This window comes from Mobula birostris, chromosome 28 (genome assembly GCF_030028105.1).
Source record: "Mobula birostris isolate sMobBir1 chromosome 28, sMobBir1.hap1, whole genome shotgun sequence".
Lineage (NCBI taxonomy): Eukaryota > Metazoa > Chordata > Chondrichthyes > Myliobatiformes > Myliobatidae > Mobula > Mobula birostris.
Window position 1 is genome coordinate 5,212,857 of NC_092397.1, and position 23,091 is coordinate 5,235,947.

A 23,091-nucleotide genomic window follows, 5' to 3' on the forward strand; every position below is an offset into this window, starting at 1 on the left:
CAGGCAGACAGTCTCTGAAGAGTATTGATAATGGCTGGGGTCACCCATCTGGTAAAGTCACTGCCCAGAAGGCAATGACAGACCACTTCTGCAGAAAAATTTGCCAAGAACAACCACGGTCACTAAGATCACCCGCGTCAGTATGACGCGGCACATTACGATGATGACTAATCAAGAAATACCAACTTTCCGCTTTAAATATCCCCAATGACTTGTCCTCCACAACTGTCTGTGTCCACACCCTCTGGCTGACCCCCTCCCAGTTTCCACTGCTCATCAACACACACAAGGGACAAATTACTATGGCCGATTGACCAACCGTTGCCGCGTGTCTTTGGGATACAGGGAGGGGGATCCAGCGGGCCACAGGGAGAAGGTGAAACTCCTGACAGATGCACACAGAGAGCGCTGGAGGCTGGAACCGAACCTGGGTCCCTGGAGCTTTGAGGCCGTGTCTCCCCTCTCGGAGACGCCCGTGCCGGCCCGCCCGATGCGGGTGTAGGGCCGGGAAACGGGCGTCAGTGGTGGAATGGAGATCACTGGCGCTTCAGCCCAAATCATCCATGTCAACCCAGATGACGAGCGTAGTCGTACTTGCCTGCATTTGGTCCATGTCACTCGAAACCTTTCCCATCCACGTACCTGTAACTGCCTCTACAACTTCCAGTGGCAGCTCGTTCCATTGTGGTAGTTAATGGGTTAATCCCGTGTCACTCAATATGCCACCTCCCACATGGGAGTGTACAAGCAGGGCTGTCAGTAAGGTTCAGTCGAATTGCCTGCAGGTGGCCTCCTGGTGTGCTCTGCACCATCCCTCATAACCAACTCAACATGTTGCACACACCCACCACCTTTGTATGAAGAAGTTCCATTTGAATCTCTCCCTTTCACCTTAAACCTGTTCCTTCTAGATTCTGTCTCCCCTACCATGAGAAGAGATGGGCCAAATGGCCTAATTCTGCTCCCGTTTGGCGTGTTGGCTAGTGTAAACACTTCACAGCACCAGTGATCTGGACTCAATTCCCGTCACTGTCTGTGAGGGGTTTGTACGTCCTCGTCTTGGCGGCGTGGGTTTCCTCCGGGTGCTCTGGTTTCTTCCCGCACTCAAAAGGTGTACGGATTAGGCTCAGTGAGTTGTGGGCGTGCTACGTTGGTGCCAGGAGCATGGGCAGTACTTGCGGGCTGCCCCCACCACACAGCCGAGCACAGCACAGGAACAGGCCCACAGTGTTGTGCCGAATCAGCTAAAAAGTAAATCAAAAAAGCCACAAAAATGAATCTGCCCCGCCTACACAGTGTCCACATCCCTCCACCCTCCTCACATCCATGTGCCTATCTAAATGTCTCTCAAAAGCCTCTGATGTATTTGCTTCTCCCGCCACACCAGGCACCCACCACTCTCTGAGTAAAAATCTTACCCCTCACATCCCCTTTGAACCTACCCCCCCTCACCCTTCAATGCATGCCCTCTGGTGTTAGACATTTCAACCCTGGGGAAACAGATACCTATGCCTCTCATAATCTTATAAACCTCGATCAGATCTCCCCTCAGCCTCTGACGCTCCAGAGAAAACAACCCATTGACACAAACAACGCATTTCACTGTGTCTCAAAGTACGTTTGGAAAAATAAAGCTAATCTTTCATCAATAACAATGCCATCATGATTTTATAAATATCTATAGGGTTACCTTTCAGCCTCCTTTGCTCCAGGGAAAAAAAATCTGAACCCACCAGTCCTAATAACTCTTGTGAATCTTTTCTGAACTCTTTCCAGCTTAATCACATCCTTTCTAAAGCTGGAAGACCGGAACTGCACACGATACTCAAGGTGCGGTCTCACCAATATCTCCTACAGCTGGAGAGGGTTCAGGGGAGGTTCACGAGAACGATGCCAGGAATCAGAGGTGGCTGAAGAGGCCAAGTCATTGGGTATATTGGAAGCAGAGGTTGATAGGTTCTTGATTAGTCAGGGCACGAAGGGATACAGGGAGATCAGGGTGAGAGGGAAAATGGATCAGCCACGACGAAATGGCAGATCAGGCTCGACAGGCCAAATACTGCTCCTATATCTTACGGTCCCATCTGTACTCAGTGCCCTGACCGGTGACGGCCAAGTGTGTTGAATGGTTTCTTCACCGTCCTGTCTACCTGTGACACCACTTTCTGCAAAATTCAGTATCTGCACGCTTAGCCCTCTCTGTTGTACAACAGGAAGGCAAATGCAGTGTTAGCATGTATTTCCAGAGGACAAGGCTATAAAAGCAAGGATGTAATGCTGAGGCTTTATAAAGCATTGGTCAAACCACAGTTGGAGTATTGTGCTGAGCAGTAAGAAAGGCTGTGCTGGCATTGAAGAGGGTCCACAGGGAGTCCATAAGAATAATTCCAGGAATGAAAGGGTTAACGTACGGCGGGGGGCATTTAATGGCTGGAGTTTAGAAGAGTGAGGGGGGGGATCTCATTGAAACCTATCGAATATTAAAAGCCTGGATAGCGTGGATGTGGAGAAGATGAGTCCAGGACCAGAGGCCACAGCCTCACAATAAAAGGATGTCCATTTAGAACAGAGATGAGGAGGAATTTCTTCAGCCAGAGGGTGGTGAACCCGTGGAAATCATTCCCACAGATGGCTGTGGAGGGCAAGTCATTGGGTATACTTAAAACAGAAATTGAAAGATTCTTCAGTAGTCAAGGTGTCAAAAGTCACGGGGAGAAGGCACGAGAATAGGGTTGAGAGGCCTAACAAATCAGCCATGATGGAATGGCAAGAGGAGACTCGACGGGCTGAATGGCCTCATTCTTCTCCTGTGTCTGATGGTCTGACCCTCTCCGGGGGCCCGCCCTGGTTTAAAGTCCCTAAATAAATCACTTGGCCTGTCTGAACAGCAGCACAGTCGTGTAGCGTTTGGCATAATGCTTTACACCAACAGCAGCCTGTGTTCAATTCCTGCTGCTGTAAGGAGTTTGTACGTTCTCCCCATGACCGCGTGGGTTTCCTCTGGGTGCTCCATTTACAAAACTGGTCCTATAATCATACACCAACGCTGAGCCACTGCAATACTTTCAACTTTATCCTCGCTTGGCAGAGACCTGTAAGGGTGGCAGGAACAGATCCAGCTGGAATATGCAAGACCTTTCGCAGTGGACAGAGCGAAGGTGCTTGGCAAAGCGGTCCCCCAATCTGCGGGAGTGCCGCAGACAGTATACGACCCCCGACAGGCTTGTGGGTGATGCGCTGCCTCATCTGGAAGGTCTGTTTTGAGCCCAGAATGGCAGTGAGGGAGGAGGGGTAGCACTTGTCACAGTCACAGGGGTAAGTGTCGGGCGAGAAGTCAGTGGGGAGGGGCCAGAGTGGCAGGGAGCGAACGATGTGGTTAGTGGTAGGGAACCATAAACACAAGAGAAGCTGCAGGTGCTGGAAATCCAGAGCAACACAATGTGCTGGAGGGACTCAGCAGGTCAGGGAGAGAAATTTCAGGAACAAAATACTTCATCTAGGACTGGAGACAAAGAGCCTTGAAGTACTGGTCCAGCCCTGATGAAGGGTCTCGGCCTGAAACGCCGACACTTCATTCTGCTGCATAGATGCTGAGCTCCGCAGCATTTTTGTGTGTGTACTCTTTGCGGTGAATGCTACTGGAGATGACAGAAGTTAAGAGGAACGCTTGTGTGTGTGTTGCTCTGGCTTCTAGTATCTGTAGAACCTCTCCATGTTTTGGTCTGTCAATCACCCAGGCAGCCAATGACGCTCCTGATCGACTGTACCATCTACCCCGCCCACACTGAGGTCAGCCAATGGTGTGTCAGCCATTAGCCTCGCCCATAGCTGTCAATCAAGGCAAGAGAGTAGATACTGAGGAGGGAAATGGTGTAACAGAACAGGCTGCAAAGCCCATTCCTGTTCCGGCGCGCTGCCTTCCTCCAGACCTCGGGAAAGACCCGCTGTACTCACAATTTGTAGTTTGATGGTTTTGCCCTCTAACTCGATGGTGCGAATCTTGAAGTCGACGCCAATGGTGCTGATGTAACTCTCTGTGTAGGTGTCATCCTGCGAAGAGAGGTGAGGGTGAGTGATCCTTCTACACACATTTCAGTGGCGTGGAATCACAGCATCGTCTCTATCCCCAACACACGGAAACGTGCAGGCCCGCGCCCACAGGGACATCAGTGGGAACAAACAGAGAATGTGCATGAGATCGTGCCGACCTTCAAGCCTACTCTAAGATCAATCTAATCCTTCCCTCCTACACAGCTCTCCAGCCATGTCGCTAATGCACTTAATTGCTGCCTGTTACGCTGCTGGCATCTCCTCTCCTCTCGGTTCTCACCACTGTCAGTCACGCAAGTCCCGGGTGGAGACTCAGGAACACCATCGTACTCAGATGTAGAAGGAATCTTCATTGCTGCTTCAGTCACAGTTTTGTTGTTCCAGTCAGGGTTATTAGTCCTGAGCTGAACCCCCCCAACCTGGAGGACCGGTGGACCACTCTCAGTCTGGCCTCTACCCTTCGACCTGTTTGGCATGGGTGACCCTACCAACAGCTAAAGCACAAAGCCCTGACTCCAACCAACACAGCTCTCTGAGTCACTGAGGCACGCGAGCCTCCAAACCCTCCGACAAAGGATCCTGTTGGGAGGCCTCTATTACCGTCCCTGACAGCATGTTCCACACACCCACCACTCTCTATGTAGAAAGCCTACCTCTGACACCCTCCTACACTTTCCTCCAATCACCTTAATATTATGCCCCTCAGATTAGTCTGAGGAAAAAGTCTCTGGCCGTCCACTTGATCTGTGCTTCCTATCATCTTGTACACCTCTGTCAAATCATCTCACATCCTCCTTCACTCCAGAGGGAAAGCCCCAGATTTCATAACCAGGAAAGTCACACAATTCACATGCTAAAATGAACAAAGCTGAATTACATCATCTCTAATTAACGGCTTGGGACAGACAGCATCTGTTTGTTTTTCCTTTAATAATGTCATGCAGAAGATTTTCAATTGAACATAAACCCCACAGCCCCCGCTCTGGAAGTCTGTGATGGGATGGTGTAGAGGGAGCTTCACTCTGTGTCTGACCCCGGGAGTGTGTGAAGGGACGGTGTAGAGGGAGCTTCACTCTGTGTCTGACCCTTTTTTTTTTTTTTTTTTTTCAAAATTCTTTATGACAAATGTCGGTGCCATACAATATTTACAAACCCAGTGAATAACACATTTACTACACTACAAACAGACAATACATGTTAAACCAATATATTGCCATCCTCGTCAATGATGGCATTTACACCCCGCGGAGCCCAACGGTCCCGGAACATCTCGACGGTCGCCGTGGACTGTGCGTATTCCTTTTCAATGTTCACCCGGGCTCGAACATACCCCCTAAACATAGCCAGGCAGTCCGCCCGGGGAGAACCTCCTGCCACCCTTTTCCAGGAGCCACGGATGGCAATTTTCGCCAGCCCCAGGAGCAAGTTGACAAGGACATCCTCATCCCTCTGTGCCCCCCTCCTTACTGGATGACCATATATGAATAGGGTGGGACTGAAATGCAACCAGAAGGCGAGAAGCAGCCCACGCAAATACGCGAAAAGGGGCTGCAGCCTCACACACTCCACGTACATATGGTACACGGTCTCCTCCAGCCCGCAGAAGTGACACGCGGCTGGGAGATCCGTGTACAAACTAAAGAACTTATTGCAGGGCACCGCTTTATGCAGCACCCTCCAGCCGAGATCCCCAAGGTGCATGGGAAGGACTCCCTTGTAGAGGGACTTCCACTGGGGACCCCCCTCACCTCCAGGTGGAAAGACCGACCGCCATGGCGTGTCGGGACGGTGGACAAATGCTAGGAAGTGGAGGGTGTGGAGCAGCAGCCCATAAAGGTACCTCCTGCCTGCATCCCTAAATGGGATTGTGGGTGTTGATGAAAGACGGCTCAAGTTGTGTGGATTCGTCTCTCGGGTAAGGCTGCGGGGCCTGGGCCCGACGAGCAGCTCAGCCCGAGTCGTTCCACACACCTGAGCCGCACTGACATCCGTTGAGACAGGGCAAGGGTCGGCCAGGACCCCGCCCTCTGCCAGAGGAGGGGATTCCCGGCCTGAGGCAACCATGTTCCAGACTCTCAGTAGGTCCTGATAGAAGCCGGGCAGCCTCTGCAAAGCAGCACGGCTGACGCCCGCCGGTGGTAGCTGCATATCTTCGGCAAGACAGCAGCCCCTCCGGAGGAAGAAAGTCGCCAACACGTGCCACCTGGGAGGGTGCTCGGCGTACAGGAATCTCTGCAGCGTCCTGAGGCGGAGAGCCGCCAGTCGTGTGCGTACACACACCAGCGACTGTCCGCCCTCTCCTTCTGGGAGACTCAGAACCGCTGCAGAGACCCAGTGCTTCCTGTTTCCCCAGAAGAAGTCCACTAGCTTCCTCTGCATTCTTGCGACAAAAGGGGCAGGGGGGGCCAAGGTGACCATCCGGTACCACAACATGGAGGCCACCAGCTGGTTTATGACCACCACCCTGCCTCGATAGGAAAGCACCCTGAGAAGGCCTGACCAGCGCCCTAGCCGGGCCATGACCTTTGTCTCCAGGTCCTGCCAGTTCGCCAGCCAGGTCTCCCCAGAAGGACTCAGGTAGACTCCCAGATAGAGAAGACGTCTGGTGCTCCACTCAAAAGCTCTCATCTCCTCCGGCAGGGAGTCCACCTGCCACTGGCCTACTAAGAGTCCGGAACATTTCGCCCAGTTGATCCTGGCGGAGGATGCCGCCGAGAAAACATCTTGGCACTCGCGCATCCTCCGCAGGTCACAGGGGTCTGTCATCATGAGGAGTACGTCATCGGCGTAGGCCGAGAGGACGACCCCCATGTCCGGTTCGCGCAGAACCAGACCTGTCAGCCTTCGCCGAAGAAGGCCGAGGAATGGCTCGACACAGATCGCATACAGTTGACCGGACATGGGGCACCCTTGACGCACTCCTCTTCGGAAGTGGATAGGTCCTGTCAATGATCCATTAATTTTAACTAGGCACTCTGCGGCAGAGTACAGGAGCCGAACTCGGGCCACAAAGTGTGGTCCGAGCCCAAAAGCCTGCAGGGTGCCCACCAGGAAACTGTGGTCCACCCGGTCAAAAGCCTTCTCCTGGTCAAGAGAAAGAAACGCTGCCGGGGTCCCAGTCTCCTGGAGTAGGTGGATCAGGTCCCGTACTAGGTGGACATTGTCCTGGATGGAGCGGCCCGGGACTGTATAAGATTGGTCAGGATGGACCACCTGTCCAATTACCGAACCCAGACGGTTGGCCATTGCCCGGGCGAAGATCTTGTAGTCCACGCACAAGAGGGAGACCGGCCGCCAGTTCTTTAGCAGGCGGAGGTCTCCCTTCTTGGGCAGTAGGACCACAACAGCTCTCCGCCATGAGAGGGGCATTTCTCCAGTGGCTAGGCTCTCCCCTAGGACAAGGCTGTAATCATCCCCCAGGACATCCCAAAAAGCCTGATAAAACTCAACACTCAGTCCATCCAAACCAGGGGACTTGCCCCTCCGGAGTTGCCGAAGGGCAGTGGACAGTTCCTCCCGAGTCAGGGGGGCATCCAGACGCACTGCGTCCTCTGGGCTGACCTTCGGCAAATCCTCCCAGACCTCATTACACGCCTCCGCATTTGACGGATCAGGCGAGAATAAGGACCGATAGAATGAACGGACCTCGTTGTTAATTCCATCAGGGTCCGTGATGGAGGAGCCATCGGCAGCCAGCAGCTCCACTAGCTGCTTTTGAACTCCCCGCCACCTTTCCAACGAGTAGAAGAAGGGTGAGCCACGGTCCAAATCCTGCAGCATTTGGATCCGTGACCTCACGTACGCACCTCGGGACTGCTGAAGCTGCAGGTTCCTTAGTGCGTCCTTCTTCTCCTGGTATTCCTGCCACAGCTGTTGGTCTCCAGCGGTCGGACCGAGGCGGGACTCCAGGTCAAGCAACGCTCTCTCAAGCCGCTCAACCTCAGAGCTCCGCCTCTTTGTCGACCCCCTAGTGTACTCCCGACATAAAAACCGGATGTGGGCTTTGCCCACATCCCACCATAGCCGTAGGGAGCAGAAATCTCTTCGCCTCTCCTTCCAGGAGACCCAGAAAGCTCGGAACGAATCCCGGAATCGGCTGTCCTCCAGCAGCCGGTTGTTAAAATGCCAATACCCGGATCCCACCCGAGGGTGTAGTGGAATAAATTCCATCCACACAAGGTGATGATCCGAGCACGACACCGGCTGCATGGAGGACGCCGACACGCGGGAGACGTAGGCCCGAGAGATGTAAATGCGGTCTATCCTGGAACCTCCTTCTCTAGACCTTCTCGAGAAGGCGCTAGAGTTGGGGTGAAGATTCCGCCAGCTGTCCACCAAGTCAAAGGAGCCGACTAGCTCCTTTAACTTTTTTGCCGATGCTGGGTCGCGTTGGAGGCCCGAACGGTCCTCCCCCTCGAGGGTACAATTGAAATCTCCCCCGAGGATGACGCAATCCCCAGGATCGATGGAGCTCAGCAGGGTGGACAGCTGGCAGAATAGGCGCGTCTGCATCACACCGCGCCTGGGAGCATACACATTGATAAAATGCAATGGTACGCCATCCAGGCGCACAACCAGGTGGAGCAGACGGCCGGGCACAACGTCCTGGACTCTTTCAATTACTGGCTGGAAGGTCGGGGCCAACAGGATCGCCACCCCGCTAGAAATGGAGCTGAGGTGACTCATGTAGACCCCGCCCCGCCACTCCAGGAGCCAAGCAGACTCGTCCCCAGGGATGGTATGGGTTTCCTGCAGGAAACTCACCGTATACCGCCCATCCCTGAGGGCTGAGAGATTGTTATGCCTGCGAAGAGGACCCCTGCTGCCGTTTACATTGAGACTAGCTATGGTAAGCTTCATGTCGGGAGCACACTAGGTCTCAGCAGCTGTGCCCATTTCGGTGAGAGCGGAGGCGCCCTCCACCACACTGTCCGGAAAGAAAGCAAGGTTACTTTTTGCCTTCCGGGCTCGAGCGGTACCAGCGACACCCTGTGACCCACCATCCCCCGTAGGAGCGAGGCTGCTTCTCCCTCTAATGTCCCTTACTAGGTCATCTAGGAAGGATTTTAGTTGCCGTCTGTCGTTCCCCGCCACCGCATTCCTCTTTCCCTTTCCCTTTCGTCCGAGGATGACTCGCAGGGACCTCACCAGCCTCGGCATGCTGGGCCAGCGTAGCGAGGCTAGTTGAGGCCGGTGCTTGGCACCCTCAGAGGTAAGAATAAAATGCTTAATTTCCTCTACAGGTATCAATGGGGACTTCTCAGGAGGGGTGAGGATGTCCATTATTTCACTATCGAAAGAGTCCCCCTCCAACCCGTCACTGCAGACAGAATCCCCATCGGCCTCCCCGCATGTTCCAAAAGATGGCTGCGCTTGTGACCCATACCGCGCAGCGGGCACCTCGCTCTTACCTGCCCGCTCCACCGTCGCATCAGCCTCATCCACATTTGCGACAGTGGAGGGACAATCCCCAGGGACTCCCTGCAAGTCATTAATTGCTGGGGTCGACGTGCACAGAAAAACGCCCTCCCCAGGGGGCAGGCATAGAGGGGAACCCGGCACCTTTGGTCCAAGGGATTCACAAGCAGCCTGGTGCTGAGAATGAGAGCGCTTTGTCTCGTCTCCTCTTACATTATTCGGTACACTGGCCTCCAGAGAGGCGCTGACTTGTAGGTCCTGGGTGGAGGCCTCCAGGGCTGCCTCATTGGTGCAAACAGGGCTATCACAAGCTATTTGCACAACCACACCATCTTCCCCAGGACTGGTGGCTACATCTGGGGACTCAGGTTTAGAACCAACCCCTACCCGGATTCCCACCCCTTCCTGGGACTCCTCCGCATCTACATCCCCTGCCCTCTTGCGGGAACGTTCCCTTCTCCTCTTCACACCGGAGGAGCACACAGGTGCAGGCTTCACCGATGGGGCGGCGCTCTCTGTTTCCATCGCCCCGTCTGCTAGCGCACCTCCCCGAGCCCCACGCTCCACTTCAGGCGAAATGGGCGTGAGCTCTGCAGCCTCAAAGGCCCGCTTCTTACTGTGTTTGGATTTCCCCTTTGCCTTCTTACTCCGCACAGACTCCACCCCGTCCCCCACCCGAACCACAGGGAGAGGAGCAGGGACCGACCCAACCGTAGGAGTAGAGGTAGGGGTAGGGGCAGGGGCAGGGTGAGGGGCTGGGGCAGGATTACGGGCGGGGGCAGGGTCAGATGCAGGCGCAGATGCACGTGCAGGAGTAGGATCAGGGGCAGAGGTAGCTGGGGCACTGGTGCCCGAAATGGGCTCCCTCGGGTTCCGGCCGGCAGGACAGTCCCTCCGAAAGTGCCCCACCCCCCTGCACGCATGGCACCGCGGGCGCTCGGAGCTCCAGTACACCTGATAATCCACTCCCTCATGCCGGACAGTAAACCGGCCCTCAACATCGTCCTCCCTTTCCAGCTGCATGAATACCTGACGCCGGAAAGAGATTACGGTGCGGAGGGTGCGTCTCTTAAATTTGTGTCGGATGGCAGTGATCTCCGACCTTACTTGCCCTAAACGGGCCAGTGGGGGTAGCAAGTCCTCATTTGGAATGAAAGGCTTAACATGCCCAAGCACGATACGTTGCGTGGGGGCCGTCACCAGCTCCATAGGTAAAAAGATGTTGTCTACCGTGACTCCCCTGCTTAGGGCCCGGTGCACTAGCTCTTCATTCACCAGATAAAACACCGCCTTTCCAAACTCCTTCTCGGTGGCCAGAATACCACCTTTCCCAACAAGGTCCTCCATTGCCTCCGTACACTTTTCTAGTGTCATTCCAGGGCGCAAAATACATTGCACCCCACGTTCCACCTTCACCGACCGAAAAAGGGCGTTGTCCGAGGCCGGGGAGGCAGCCGCCCTTGCGTAACTCCCCGAAAGCCCGCGACTCCCTGGAGACCGGTCCGGCATGCTGGCGCTCTTTCCAGTCCGAGAATCCTACAGCGGTGCCGGTTAGAAGTCCTGGAACGAGTCGAATAACTGGCCGGGAAAGTTTGCAGTCGACAGTTCCTCGCTGGCTCGACGCCAGGAAAAGCTCCGTCGGACTTGCAGAGACCCAGGCCGGGAGAGGCCGAAACGTCCTTCCAGATGCTTCGGCACCAACACCGGACGAAAATCAGGAAAAACAATGGAGGAGGAACGTTACCCCGCTGTCAATGGGGGGGAACGACGGCGTTTGCCTCCGGTTTTGGAGCGAACCGGCTTCCTGGCGAGTTGCCAGCGGCCGCAGCTGGGAGCTATGCAGTTAGCAGCCGCCAACAAACCCAGCCCAAACCGGCAGTAAAACTGCACACCGAGTTTCTTCACCAGCGCCGTCACTCACTCGATTGCTCAAGAGACTTTTAGAGCCACCTCCAAAGTATTCCACGAACTTTATCCAGTAGTTTTGCCTCGATTTCTCCCAGCTCAGTCAGCACAGCTCCTCTCTGTGTCTGACCCTGGGAGTGTGTGATGGGACAATGTGGAGGGAGCTTCAATCTGTGTCTGACCCGGGAGTGTGTGATGGGACGGTGTGGAGGGAGTTTCACTCTGTGTCTGACCCCGGGAGTGTGTGATGGGAGGGTGTAGAGGGAGTTTCACTCTGTGTCTGACCCCGGGAGTGTGTGATGGGACAATGTGGAGGGAGCTTCACTCCATGTCTGACCCCGGGAGTGTGTGATGTGACGGTGCAGAGGGAGCTTCACTCTGTGTCTGACCCCTGGAGTGTGTGATGGGACGGTGCGGAGGGAGCTTCACTCTGTGTCTGACCCCTGGAGTGTGTGATGGGACGGTGTGGAGGGAGATTCACTCTGCGTCTGACCCCGAGAGTGTGTGATGGGACGGTGTGGAGGGAGCTTCACTCTGTGTCTGACCCCGGGAGTGTGTGATGGGACGGTGTAGAGGGAGCTTCACTCTGTGTCTGACCCCGGGAGTGTGTGATGGGACGGTGTAGAGGGAGCTTCACTCTGTGTCTGACCCCGGGAGTGTGTGATGGGACGGTGTGGAGGGAGCTTCACTCTGTGTCTGACCCCGGGAGTGTGTGATAGGACGATGTGGAGGGAGCTTCACTCTGTGTCTGACCCCGGGAGTGTGTGATGGGACGGTGTAGAGGGAGCTTCACTCTGTGTCTGACCCCGGGAGTGTGTGATGGGACGGTGCGGAGGGAGCTTCACTCTGTGTCTGACCCCGGGAGTGTGTGATGGGACGGTGCGGAGGGAGATTCACTCTGTGTCTGACCCCGGGAGTGTGTGATGGGACGGTGTAGAGGGAGTTTCACTCTGTGTCTGACCCCGGGAGTGTGTGATGGGACGGTGTGGAGGGAGATTCACTCTGTGTCTGACCCCGGGAGTGTGTGATGGGACGGTGTAGAGGGAGTTTCACTCTGTGTCTGACCCCGGGAGTGTGTGATGGGACGGTGTAGAGGGAGTTTCACTCTGTGTCTGACCCCGGGAGTGTGTGATGGGACGGTGTAGAGGGAGTTTCACTCTGTGTCTGACCCCGGGAGTGTGTGATGGGACGGTGTAGAGGGAGTTTCACTCTGTGTCTGACCCCGGGAGTGTGTGATGGGACGGTGTGGAGGGAGCTTCACTCTGTGTCTGACCCCGGGAGTGTGTGATGGGACAGTGTGGAGGGAGCTTCACTCTGTGTCTGACCCCGGGAGTGTGTGATGGGACAGTGTGGAGGGAGATTCACTCTGTGTCTGACCCCGGGAGTGTGTGATGGGACGGTGTAGAGGGAGTTTCACTCTGTGTCTGACCCCGGGAGTGTGTGATGGGACGGTGTAGAGGGAGTTTCACTCTGTGTCTGACCCCGGGAGTGTGTGATGGGACGGTGTAGAGGGAGTTTCACTCTGTGTCTGACCCCGGGAGTGTGTGATGGGACGGTGTGGAGGGAGCTTCACTCTGTGTCTGACCCCGGGAGTGTGTGATGGGACGGTGTGGAGGGAGCTTCACTCTGTGTCTGACCCCGGGAGTGTGTGATGGGACGGTGTGGAGGGAGCTTCACTCTGTGTCTGACCCCGGGAGTGTGTGATGGGACAGTGTAGAGGGAGCTTCACTCTGTGTCTGACCCCGGGAGTGTGTGATGGGACGGGGTAGAGGGAGCTTCACTCTGTGTCTGACCCCGGGAGTGTGTGATGGGACGGTGTGGAGGGAGCTTCACTCTGTGTCTGACCCCGGGAGTGTGTGATGGGACGGTGTGGAGGGAGCTTCACTCTGTGTCTGACCCCGGGAGTGTGTGATGGGACAGTGTAGAGGGAGCTTCACTCTGTGTCTGACCCCGGGAGTGTGTGATGGGACGGGGTAGAGGGAGCTTCACTCTGTGTCTGACCCCGGGAGTGTGTGATGGGACGGTGTAGAGGGAGCTTCACTCTGTGTCTGACCCCGGGAGTGTGTGATGGGACGGTGTGGAGGGAGTTTCACTCTGTGTCTGACCCCGGGAGTGTGTGATGGGACAGTGTGGAGGGAGCTTCACTCTGTGTCTGACCCCGGGAGTGTGTGATGGGACGGGGTAGAGGGAGCTTCACTCTGTGTCTGACCCCGGGAGTGTGTGATGGGACGGTGTAGAGGGAGCTTCACTCTGTGTCTGACCCCGGGAGTGTGTGATGGGACGGTGTGGAGGGAGCTTCACTCTGTGTCTGACCCCGGGCGTGTGTGATGGGACGGTGTAGAGGGAGCTTCACTCTGTGTCTGACCCCGGGAGTGTGTGATGGGACGGTGTAGAGGGAGCTTCACTCTGTGTCTGACCCCGGGAGTGTGTGATGGGATGGTGTAGAGGGAGCTTCACTCTGTGTCTGACCCCCGGGAGTGTGTGATGGGATGGTGTAGAGGGAGTTTCACTCTGTGTCTGACCCTGGGAGTGTGTGATGGGACGGTGTGGAGGGAGCTTCACTCTGTGTCTGACCCCGGGAGTGTGTGATGGGACAGTGTAGAGGGAGCTTCACTCTGTGTCTGACCCCGGGAGTGTGTGATGGGACGGTGTGGAGGGAGCTTCACTCTGTGTCTGACCCCGGGAGTGTGTGATGGGACAGTGTAGAGGGAGCTTCACTCTGTGTCTGACCCCGGGAGTGTGTGATGGGACGGTGTGGAGGGAGCTTCACTCTGTGTCTGACCCCGGGAGTGTGTGATGGGACGGTGTAGAGGGAGCTTCACTCTGTGTCTGACCCCGGGAGTGTGTGATGGGACAGTGTAGAGGGAGCTTCACTCTGTGTCTGACCCCGGGAGTGTGTGATGGGACGGTGTAGAGGGAGCTTCACTCTGTGTCTGACCCCGGGAGTGTGTGATGGGACGGTGTGGAGGGAGATTCACTCTGTGTCTGACCCCGGGAGTGTGTGATGGGACGGTGTAGAGGGAGTTTCACTCTGTGTCTGACCCCGGGAGTGTGTGATGGGACGGTGTGGAGGGAGATTCACTCTGTGTCTGACCCCGGGAGTGTGTGATGGGACGGTGTAGAGGGAGTTTCACTCTGTGTCTGACCCCGGGAGTGTGTGATGGGACGGTGTAGAGGGAGTTTCACTCTGTGTCTGACCCCGGGAGTGTGTGATGGGACGGTGTAGAGGGAGTTTCACTCTGTGTCTGACCCCGGGAGTGTGTGATGGGACGGTGTAGAGGGAGTTTCACTCTGTGTCTGACCCCGGGAGTGTGTGATGGGACGGTGTGGAGGGAGCTTCACTCTGTGTCTGACCCCGGGAGTGTGTGATGGGACAGTGTGGAGGGAGCTTCACTCTGTGTCTGACCCCGGGAGTGTGTGATGGGACAGTGTGGAGGGAGATTCACTCTGTGTCTGACCCCGGGAGTGTGTGATGGGACGGTGTAGAGGGAGTTTCACTCTGTGTCTGACCCCGGGAGTGTGTGATGGGACGGTGTAGAGGGAGTTTCACTCTGTGTCTGACCCCGGGAGTGTGTGATGGGACGGTGTAGAGGGAGTTTCACTCTGTGTCTGACCCCGGGAGTGTGTGATGGGACGGTGTGGAGGGAGCTTCACTCTGTGTCTGACCCCGGGAGTGTGTGATGGGACGGTGTGGAGGGAGCTTCACTCTGTGTCTGACCCCGGGAGTGTGTGATGGGACGGTGTGGAGGGAGCTTCACTCTGTGTCTGACCCCGGGAGTGTGTGATGGGACAGTGTAGAGGGAGCTTCACTCTGTGTCTGACCCCGGGAGTGTGTGATGGGACGGGGTAGAGGGAGCTTCACTCTGTGTCTGACCCCGGGAGTGTGTGATGGGACGGTGTGGAGGGAGCTTCACTCTGTGTCTGACCCCGGGAGTGTGTGATGGGACGGTGTGGAGGGAGCTTCACTCTGTGTCTGACCCCGGGAGTGTGTGATGGGACGGTGTAGAGGGAGCTTCACTCTGTGTCTGACCCCGGGAGTGTGTGATGGGACGGGGTAGAGGGAGCTTCACTCTGTGTCTGACCCCGGGAGTGTGTGATGGGACGGTGTAGAGGGAGCTTCACTCTGTGTCTGACCCCGGGAGTGTGTGATGGGACGGTGTGGAGGGAGTTTCACTCTGTGTCTGACCCCGGGAGTGTGTGATGGGACAGTGTGGAGGGAGCTTCACTCTGTGTCTGACCCCGGGAGTGTGTGATGGGACGGGGTAGAGGGAGCTTCACTCTGTGTCTGACCCCGGGAGTGTGTGATGGGACGGTGTAGAGGGAGCTTCACTCTGTGTCTGACCCCGGGAGTGTGTGATGGGACGGTGTGGAGGGAGCTTCACTCTGTGTCTGACCCCGGGAGTGTGTGATGGGACGGTGTAGAGGGAGCTTCACTCTGTGTCTGACCCCGGGAGTGTGTGATGGGATGGTGTAGAGGGAGCTTCACTCTGTGTCTGACCCCCGGGAGTGTGTGATGGGATGGTGTAGAGGGAGTTTCACTCTGTGTCTGACCCTGGGAGTGTGTGATGGGACGGTGTGGAGGGAGCTTCACTCTGTGTCTGACCCCGGGAGTGTGTGATGGGACAGTGTAGAGGGAGCTTCACTCTGTGTCTGACCCCGGGAGTGTGTGATGGGACGGTGTAGAGGGAGCTTCACTCTGTGTCTGACCCCGGGAGTGTGTGATGGGACGGTGTGGAGGGAGCTTCACTCTGTGTCTGACCCCGGGAGTGTGTGATGGGACGGTGTAGAGGGAGCTTCACTCTGTGTCTGACCCCGGGAGTGTGTGATGGGACGGTGTAGAGGGAGTTTCACTCTGTGTCTGACCCCGGGAGTGTGTGATGGGACGGTGCAGAGGGAGCTTCACTCTGTGTCTGACCCCGGGAGTGTGTGATGGGACAGTGTAGAGGGAGTTTCACTCTGTGTCTGACCCCGGGAGTGTGTGATGGGACGGTGTGGAGGGAGATTCACTCTGTGTCTGACCCCGGGAGTGTGTGATGGGACGGTGTGGAGGGAGCTTCACTCTGTGTCTGACCCCGGGAGTGTGTGATGGGACGGTGTAGAGGGAGTTTCACTCTGTGTCTGACCCCGGGAGTGTGTGATGGGACGGTGCAGAGGGAGCTTCACTCTGTGTCTGACCCCGGGAGTGTGTGATGGGACGGTGTAGAGGGAGCTTCACTCTGTGTCTGACCCCGGGAGTGTGTGATGGGACGGTGTAGAGGGAGCTTCACTCTGTGTCTGACCCCGGGAGTGTGTGATGGGACGGTGTGGAGGGAGCTTCACTCTGTGTCTGACCCCGGGAGTGTGTGATGGGACGGTGTGGAGGGAGCTTCACTCTGTGTCTGACCCCGGGAGTGTGTGATGGGACAGTGTAGAGGGAGCTTCACTCTGTGTCTGACCCCGGGAGTGTGTGATGGGACGGTGTAGAGGGAGTTTCACTCTGTGTCTGACCCCGGGAGTGTGTGATGGGACGGTGTAGAGGGAGCTTCACTCTGTGTCTGACCCCGGGAGTGTGTGATGGGACGGTGTGGAGGGAGCTTCACTCTGTGTCTGACCCCGGGAGTGTGTGATGGGACGGTGTAGAGGGAGTTTCACTCTGTGTCTGACCCCGGGAGTGTGTGATGGGACAGTGTAGAGGGAGCTTCACTCTGTGTCTGACCCCGGGAGTGTGTGATGGGACAGTGTAGAGGGAGCTTCACTCTGTGTCTGACCCCGGGAGTGTGTGATGGGACGGTGTAGAGGGAGTTTCACTCTGTGTCTGACCCCGGGAGTGTGTGATGGGACGGTGTGGAGGGAGATTCACTCTGTGTCTGACCCCGGGAGTGTGTGATGGGACGGTGTAGAGGGAGTTTCACTCTGTGTCTGACCCCGGGAGTGTGTGATGGGACAGTGTAGAGGGAGCTTCACTCTGTGTCTGACCCCGGGAGTGTGTGATGGGACGGTGTGGAGGGAGCTTCACTCTGTGTCTGACACCGGGAGTGTGTGATGGGACGGTGTGGAGGGAGCTTCACTCTGTGTCTGAACCCGGGAGTGTGTGATGGGACGGTGTAGAGGGAGTTTCACTCTGTGTCTGACCCCGGGAGTGTGTGATGGGACAGTGTAGAGGGAGCTTCACTCTGTGTCTGACCCCGGGAGTGTGTGATGGGACGGTGTGGAGGGAGCTTCACTCTGTGTCTGACACCGGGAGTGTGTGATGGGACGGTGTGGAGGGAGCTTCACTCTGTGTCTGAACCCGGGAGTGTGTGATGGGACGGTGTGGAGGGAGCTTCACTCTGTGTCTGACCCCGGGAGTGTGTGATGGGACGGTGTAGAGGGAGCTTCACTCTGTGTCTGACCCCGGGAGTGTGTGATGGGACGGTGTGGAGGGAGCTTCACTCTGTGTCTGACCCCAGGAGTGTGTGATGGGACGGTGTGGAGGGAGCTTCACTCTGTGTCTCACCCCGGGAGTGTGTGATGGGACGGTGTGGAGGGAGCTTCACTCTGTGTCTGAACCTGGGAGTGTGTGATGGGACGGTGTGGAGGGAGCTTCACTCTGTGTCTGACCCCAGGAGTGTGTGATGGGACGGTGTGGAGGGAGCTTCACTCTGTGTCTCACCCCGGGAGTGTGTGATGGGACGGTGTGGAGGGAGCTTCACTCTGTGTCTGAACCTGGGAGTGTGTGATGGGACGGTGTGGAGGGAGCTTCACTCTGTGTCTGACCCCGGGAGTGTGTGATGGGACGGTGTGGAGGGAGCTTCACTCTGTGTCTGACCCCGGGAGTGTGTGATGGGACAGTGTGGAGGGAGCTTCACTCTGTGTCTGACCCCGGGAGTGTGTGATGGGACGGTGTGGAGGGAGCTTCACTCTGTGTCTGACCCCGGGAGTGTGTGATGGGACAGTGTGGAGGGAGCTTCACTCTGTGTCTGACCCCGGGAGTGTGTGATGGGACGGTGTGGAGGGAGCTTCACTCTGTGTCTGACCCCGGGAGTGTGTGATGGGACAGTGTGGAGGGAGCTTCACTCTGTGTCTGACCCCGGGAGTGTGTGATGGGACGGTGTAGAGGGAGCTTCACTCTGTGTCTGACCCCGGGAGTGTGTGATGGGACGGTGTAGAGGGAGTTTCACTCTGTGTCTGACCCCGGGAGTGTGTGATGGGACGGTGTAGAGGGAGCTTCACTCTGTGTCTGACCCCGGGAGTGTGTGATGGGACGGTGTAGAGGGAGCTTCACTCTGTGTCTGACCCCGGGAGTGTGTGATGGGACGGTGTAGAGGGAGTTTCACTCTGTGTCTGACCCCGGGAGTGTGTGATGGGACGGTGTAGAGGGAGCTTCACTCTGTGTCTGACCCCGGGAGTGTGTGATGGGACGGTGTAGAGGGAGCTTCACTCTGTGTCTGTCCCCGGGAGTGTGTGATGGGATGGTGTGGAGGGAGATTCACTCTGTGTCTGACCCCGGGAGTGTGTGATGGGATGGTGTAGAGGGAGCTTCACTGTGTGTCTGACCCTGGGAGTGCGTGATGGGATGGTGTAGAGGGAGATTCACTCTGTGTCTGACCCCGGGAGTGTGTGATGGGACGGTGTGGAGGGAGCTTCACTCTGTGTCTGACCCCGGGAGTGTGTGATGGGATGGTGCGGAGAGAGCTTCACTCTGTGTCTGACCCCGGGAGTGTGTGATGGGACGGTGTGGAGGGAGCTTCACTCTGTGTCTGACCCCGGGAGTGTGTGATGGGACAGTGTGGAGGGAGCTTCACTCTGTGTCTGACCCCGGGAGTGTGTGATGGGACGGTGTGGAGGGAGTTTCACTCTGTGTCTGACCCCGGGAGTGTGTGATGGGACGGTGCGGAGGGAGCTTCACTCTGTGTCTGACCCCGGGAGTGTGTGATGGGATGGTGCGGAGAGAGCTTCACTCTGTGTCTGACCCCGGGAGTGTGTGATGGGACGGTGTGGAGGGAGCTTCACTCTGTGTCTGACCCCGGGAGTGTGTGATGGGACAGTGTGGAGGGAGCTTCACTCTGTGTCTGACCCCGGGAGTGTGTGATGGGACGGTGTGGAGGGAGCTTCACTCTGTGTCTGACCCCGGGAGTGTGTGATGGGACGGTGCGGAGGGAGCTTCACTCTGTGTCTGACCCTGGGAGTGTGTGATGGGATGGTGCGGAGAGAGCTTCACTCTGTGTCTGACCCCGGGAGTGTGTGATGGGATGGTGCGGAGGGAGCTTCACTCTGTGTCTGACCCCGGGAGTGTGTGATGGGACAGTGTGGAGGGAGCTTCACTCTGTGTCTGACCCCGGGAGTGTGTGATGGGATGGTGCGGAGGGAGCTTCAGTCTGTGTCTGACCCCGGGAGTGTGTGATGGGACAGTGTAGAGGGAGCTTCACTCTGTGTCTGAACCCAGGAGTGTGTGATGGGACAGTGTAGAGGGAGCTTCACTCTGTGTCTGACCCCGGGAGTGTGTGATGGGACAGTGTGGAGGGAGCTTCACTCTGTGTCTGACCCCGGGAGTGTGTGATGGGACGGTGTGGAGGGAGCTTCACTCTGTGTCTGACCCCGGGAGTGTGTGATGGGACAGTGTGGAGGGAGCTTCACTCTGTGTCTGACCCCGGGAGTGTGTACCCCAGTAACGTAAAGCCACAGAACAGGAAGTGTGCTCGAGCGATACTCACAGCGAACCGAAGCAGCAGACAAGATTTCCCGACCCCAGAGTCTCCGATCAGCAGCAACTTGAACAGATAGTCACTGCAAGGAAAGATCAGAGGGAAGAGTTAAACGGGAGCAACCCACAGAAAACGTAGGAGGAACTCAGCAGGTCAGGCAGCATCTACGGAAATGATGACGTTTCAGGTCGAGACCCTTCATCGGGGCTGGAAAGGAAAGGGGAAGAAGCTGGGGAGAGGGGAAAGAGTAGGTATTCGGTAAAAGAGACTGCCTGGAGTTGAGTGTCCAAGATCTTCCTGACTCTCCTCCCGCCACCAGAGTTTTTCTCTTTTACCCACACCTGCCTGAATCCACCACGCCCCGCATTTCTTGAAAGCTTAAACCATCCCTCCAGGATTAGAACTCACATGCAGCCTCATGAATAGTTTCACATCAATGAGCGTTGGGGCAAAATGACAGCCAGTTGCAGGGGAGGAGTGATTTCACGGGGGGGGGGGGGAACCAACAGCTTGGTCAACGAGAATGGGTGAACTCATTGGAAAGGGAGAGGCTGAAAGATTTCGGAGCAGATTCCAGGGTTTGGGACCTGGTCGTGGCTGCCGACAGCAGAGAGTATGGATGTGAGTTTAATATATAGGTGTAAAGATCACAGCGGGAAGTAGGGACTTGGAGGAGAGTGCAGAATGGAGGGTTTCAGAAAGAGGGAGAGTGCAGGGGCTGGAGGATTCACAGAGGGAGGGAGGGATGGACGGACAGGTTGGGGTGGGGGTGGGGAAGTAACATAAAATAATAAGGCAATCATCATTCATACATTCCTGCACTTTTCCCGCATCCTTTAACACCTGAACATCTATCAAACTTTGGCTTCTGTATCTCAGCCAGAGGCTGGTGAATCTGTGGAATTCATTGTCACAGACGGCCATGGAGGGTGTTTAAACGAGAGTTTGATAGGCTCTTGATAAGTCAGGATCAAGTCAGATAACATATAAGATTATTAAGGGATTGGACACGCTGGAGGCAGGAAGCATGTTCCCGCTGATGGGTGAGTTCAGAACCAGAGGCCACAGTTTAAGAATAAGGGGTAGGCCATTTAGAGCGGAGTTGAGGAAAAACTTTTTCACCCAGAGAGTGGTGGATATGTGGAATGCTCTGCCCCAGAAGGCTGTGGATGGCGGTGCTGGCTTGAAGGGCCGAATGGCCTACTCCTGCACCTATTGTCTATTGGCACCAATAGTTACAGGAAGAATGGGGTTGAGTGGGTTGAAAAATTAGCCATGATGGAGCAGACTCGATGGGCCAAATGGCCTATTTCTGATCCTATGTTCCATGGTCTTGACTAATAAAAGAAAGTCATTCGGCCCATCGTGTATATGCACAGGGAGGCCTGAGATTTACATTTATAGACAGCCTAACAGTGTCTGAAACATGATCTCATCCCGATTGTGAAGGCCTGGATAGCTAGTCGGTGATTGGTGGAATTTTTATCACCCTCTATTCCGATTGGTCGAGTGTGTTAAATCAGGTTATTAGCGAGACCAAATTTTACACAATTAAAATTTTTAAATCTAATATAAATAAATATAACTACTAAATATGACTAATTAATTGCCACAGATGGCTGGGCAATCAGTCGCATTTGGGAACTGGTGGACTCCACTGTGGTGAACACCAACTACATCTGTCATTAACATAAGAGGTTATGCCGATGCTGGAAATCCAGAGCAACACACACACACACACACACACACACACAATGCTGGAAGAACTCAGCAGGTCATGGAGCACCTATGGAGGGGGATAAACAGTTGACGTTTATCAGTTGCCAAGATCCTTCACCAGGACTGGAAAGGAAGGGGGCAGAAGCCAGAATATAAAGGTGAGGAAGGGGGAGCTGGAAAGTGATAGGTGAGATCAGGTGGAAAGTGATAGGTGAGACCAGGTGATGGGGGAGGTGGGTGGGTGGATATGAAGTTAGAGAAGCTGAGATGTGACAGGTGGAAGAGGTAAAGGGTTAAAGAAGAAGGAATCTCATAGGAGAGGAGAGTGGACCATGGGAGAAATGGAAAGATGAGGGGAACCGGAGGGAGGTGATGGGCAGATGAGGAGGAGGAGAGAGAGGGGAGCCAGAAAAGGAACTGGGAAAAAAGAGATTCGGGGAAGGGGAGATATTACTGTAGGTGTGAGTAATCGATGATCATGCCATCTAGTTGGAATATAAGGTGTTGGCTGCATTTCCTCAAAATACAGGGAAAGTTGTGGATATGGCCCAGTCCACCACAGGCAAAGCCTAATGGTTGTAGGGTAATAACTATTCCTGAAGCTGGTGGTACCTCCTGCCTGACCATAGCAGCAGGATGAGGGCATAGCCTGGATAAACACTAACAGTGCATTTTCCTTCCTTGCTATCGACTCCACCTGCAAGTTAGCCTTCACGGACTGCTGCACTAGGACAGAGTAGATGCTGAGATACTTCACCAGTAGGAGAGTCACGGGCAAGAGAACCGAGTTACAAAGTATGGGGACGGTCATTTAAAACTGAGGAGTCCAGAAAATGCTTCTCTCTGAAACTCTCTGCCTCCTGGGCTGTTGGAGACTGGATATATTTATTGTGGAGATAATCTGGTAAGGAGGGGCTGTTGCACAGGAAATAAGAGATTACAGAAATTATATTTATTTATTTAGAGATACAGCAGAAACAGGCTCTTCCAGCCCACTTCCCAGCAACCCGCCTACTACGACTTACGATAACCGATTAGCCTACTAACCGTACGTCTTTGGACTGTGAGAGGAAACCAGAGCACCTGAAAGAAAACCCATGCACTCACAGGAAGAACGTATAAACTTTCTTACAGAGGACGCCAGAATTGAACTCTGAACTCCAATGCCCCGAGCTGTAACAGCATCGCGCTAACCTCTATGCTACTGTGGCACCCTTTGTTGACCCAGCCAGCTCCATCACAAGCACTGGTCTCCCCACCCTCAAGGACACCTTCAAAAGATGGTGCCTCAAGAAGGCAGCACCCATCATAGACCTTCTCCATCCAAGCGTTAGAG

At 55.5% G+C, this 23,091-nt stretch overlaps 2 protein-coding genes across 4 annotated transcripts in view; one reads left to right on the forward strand and one right to left on the reverse strand.

The window, feature by feature from the left end:
• Positions 1 to 23,091, forward strand: part of rnaseh2c (ribonuclease H2, subunit C) — a 515,876-nt gene that overhangs the window by 396,655 nt on the left and 96,130 nt on the right. The window lies entirely within an intron of this gene.
• The window catches only part of rab1ba (zRAB1B, member RAS oncogene family a), a 44,410-nt gene that overhangs the window by 7,810 nt on the left and 13,509 nt on the right, over positions 1 to 23,091 (reverse strand). For both annotated transcript variants that reach the window (XM_072245991.1, XM_072245990.1), the window contains exons 2-3: positions 20,046 to 20,118; positions 3,955 to 4,050 (exon numbers count right to left, since the gene is read on the reverse strand). In XM_072245991.1, the coding sequence (XP_072102092.1) occupies positions 3,955 to 4,050; positions 20,046 to 20,118 (169 nt within the window). The remainder of the gene's footprint in view (positions 1 to 3,954; positions 4,051 to 20,045; positions 20,119 to 23,091) is intronic.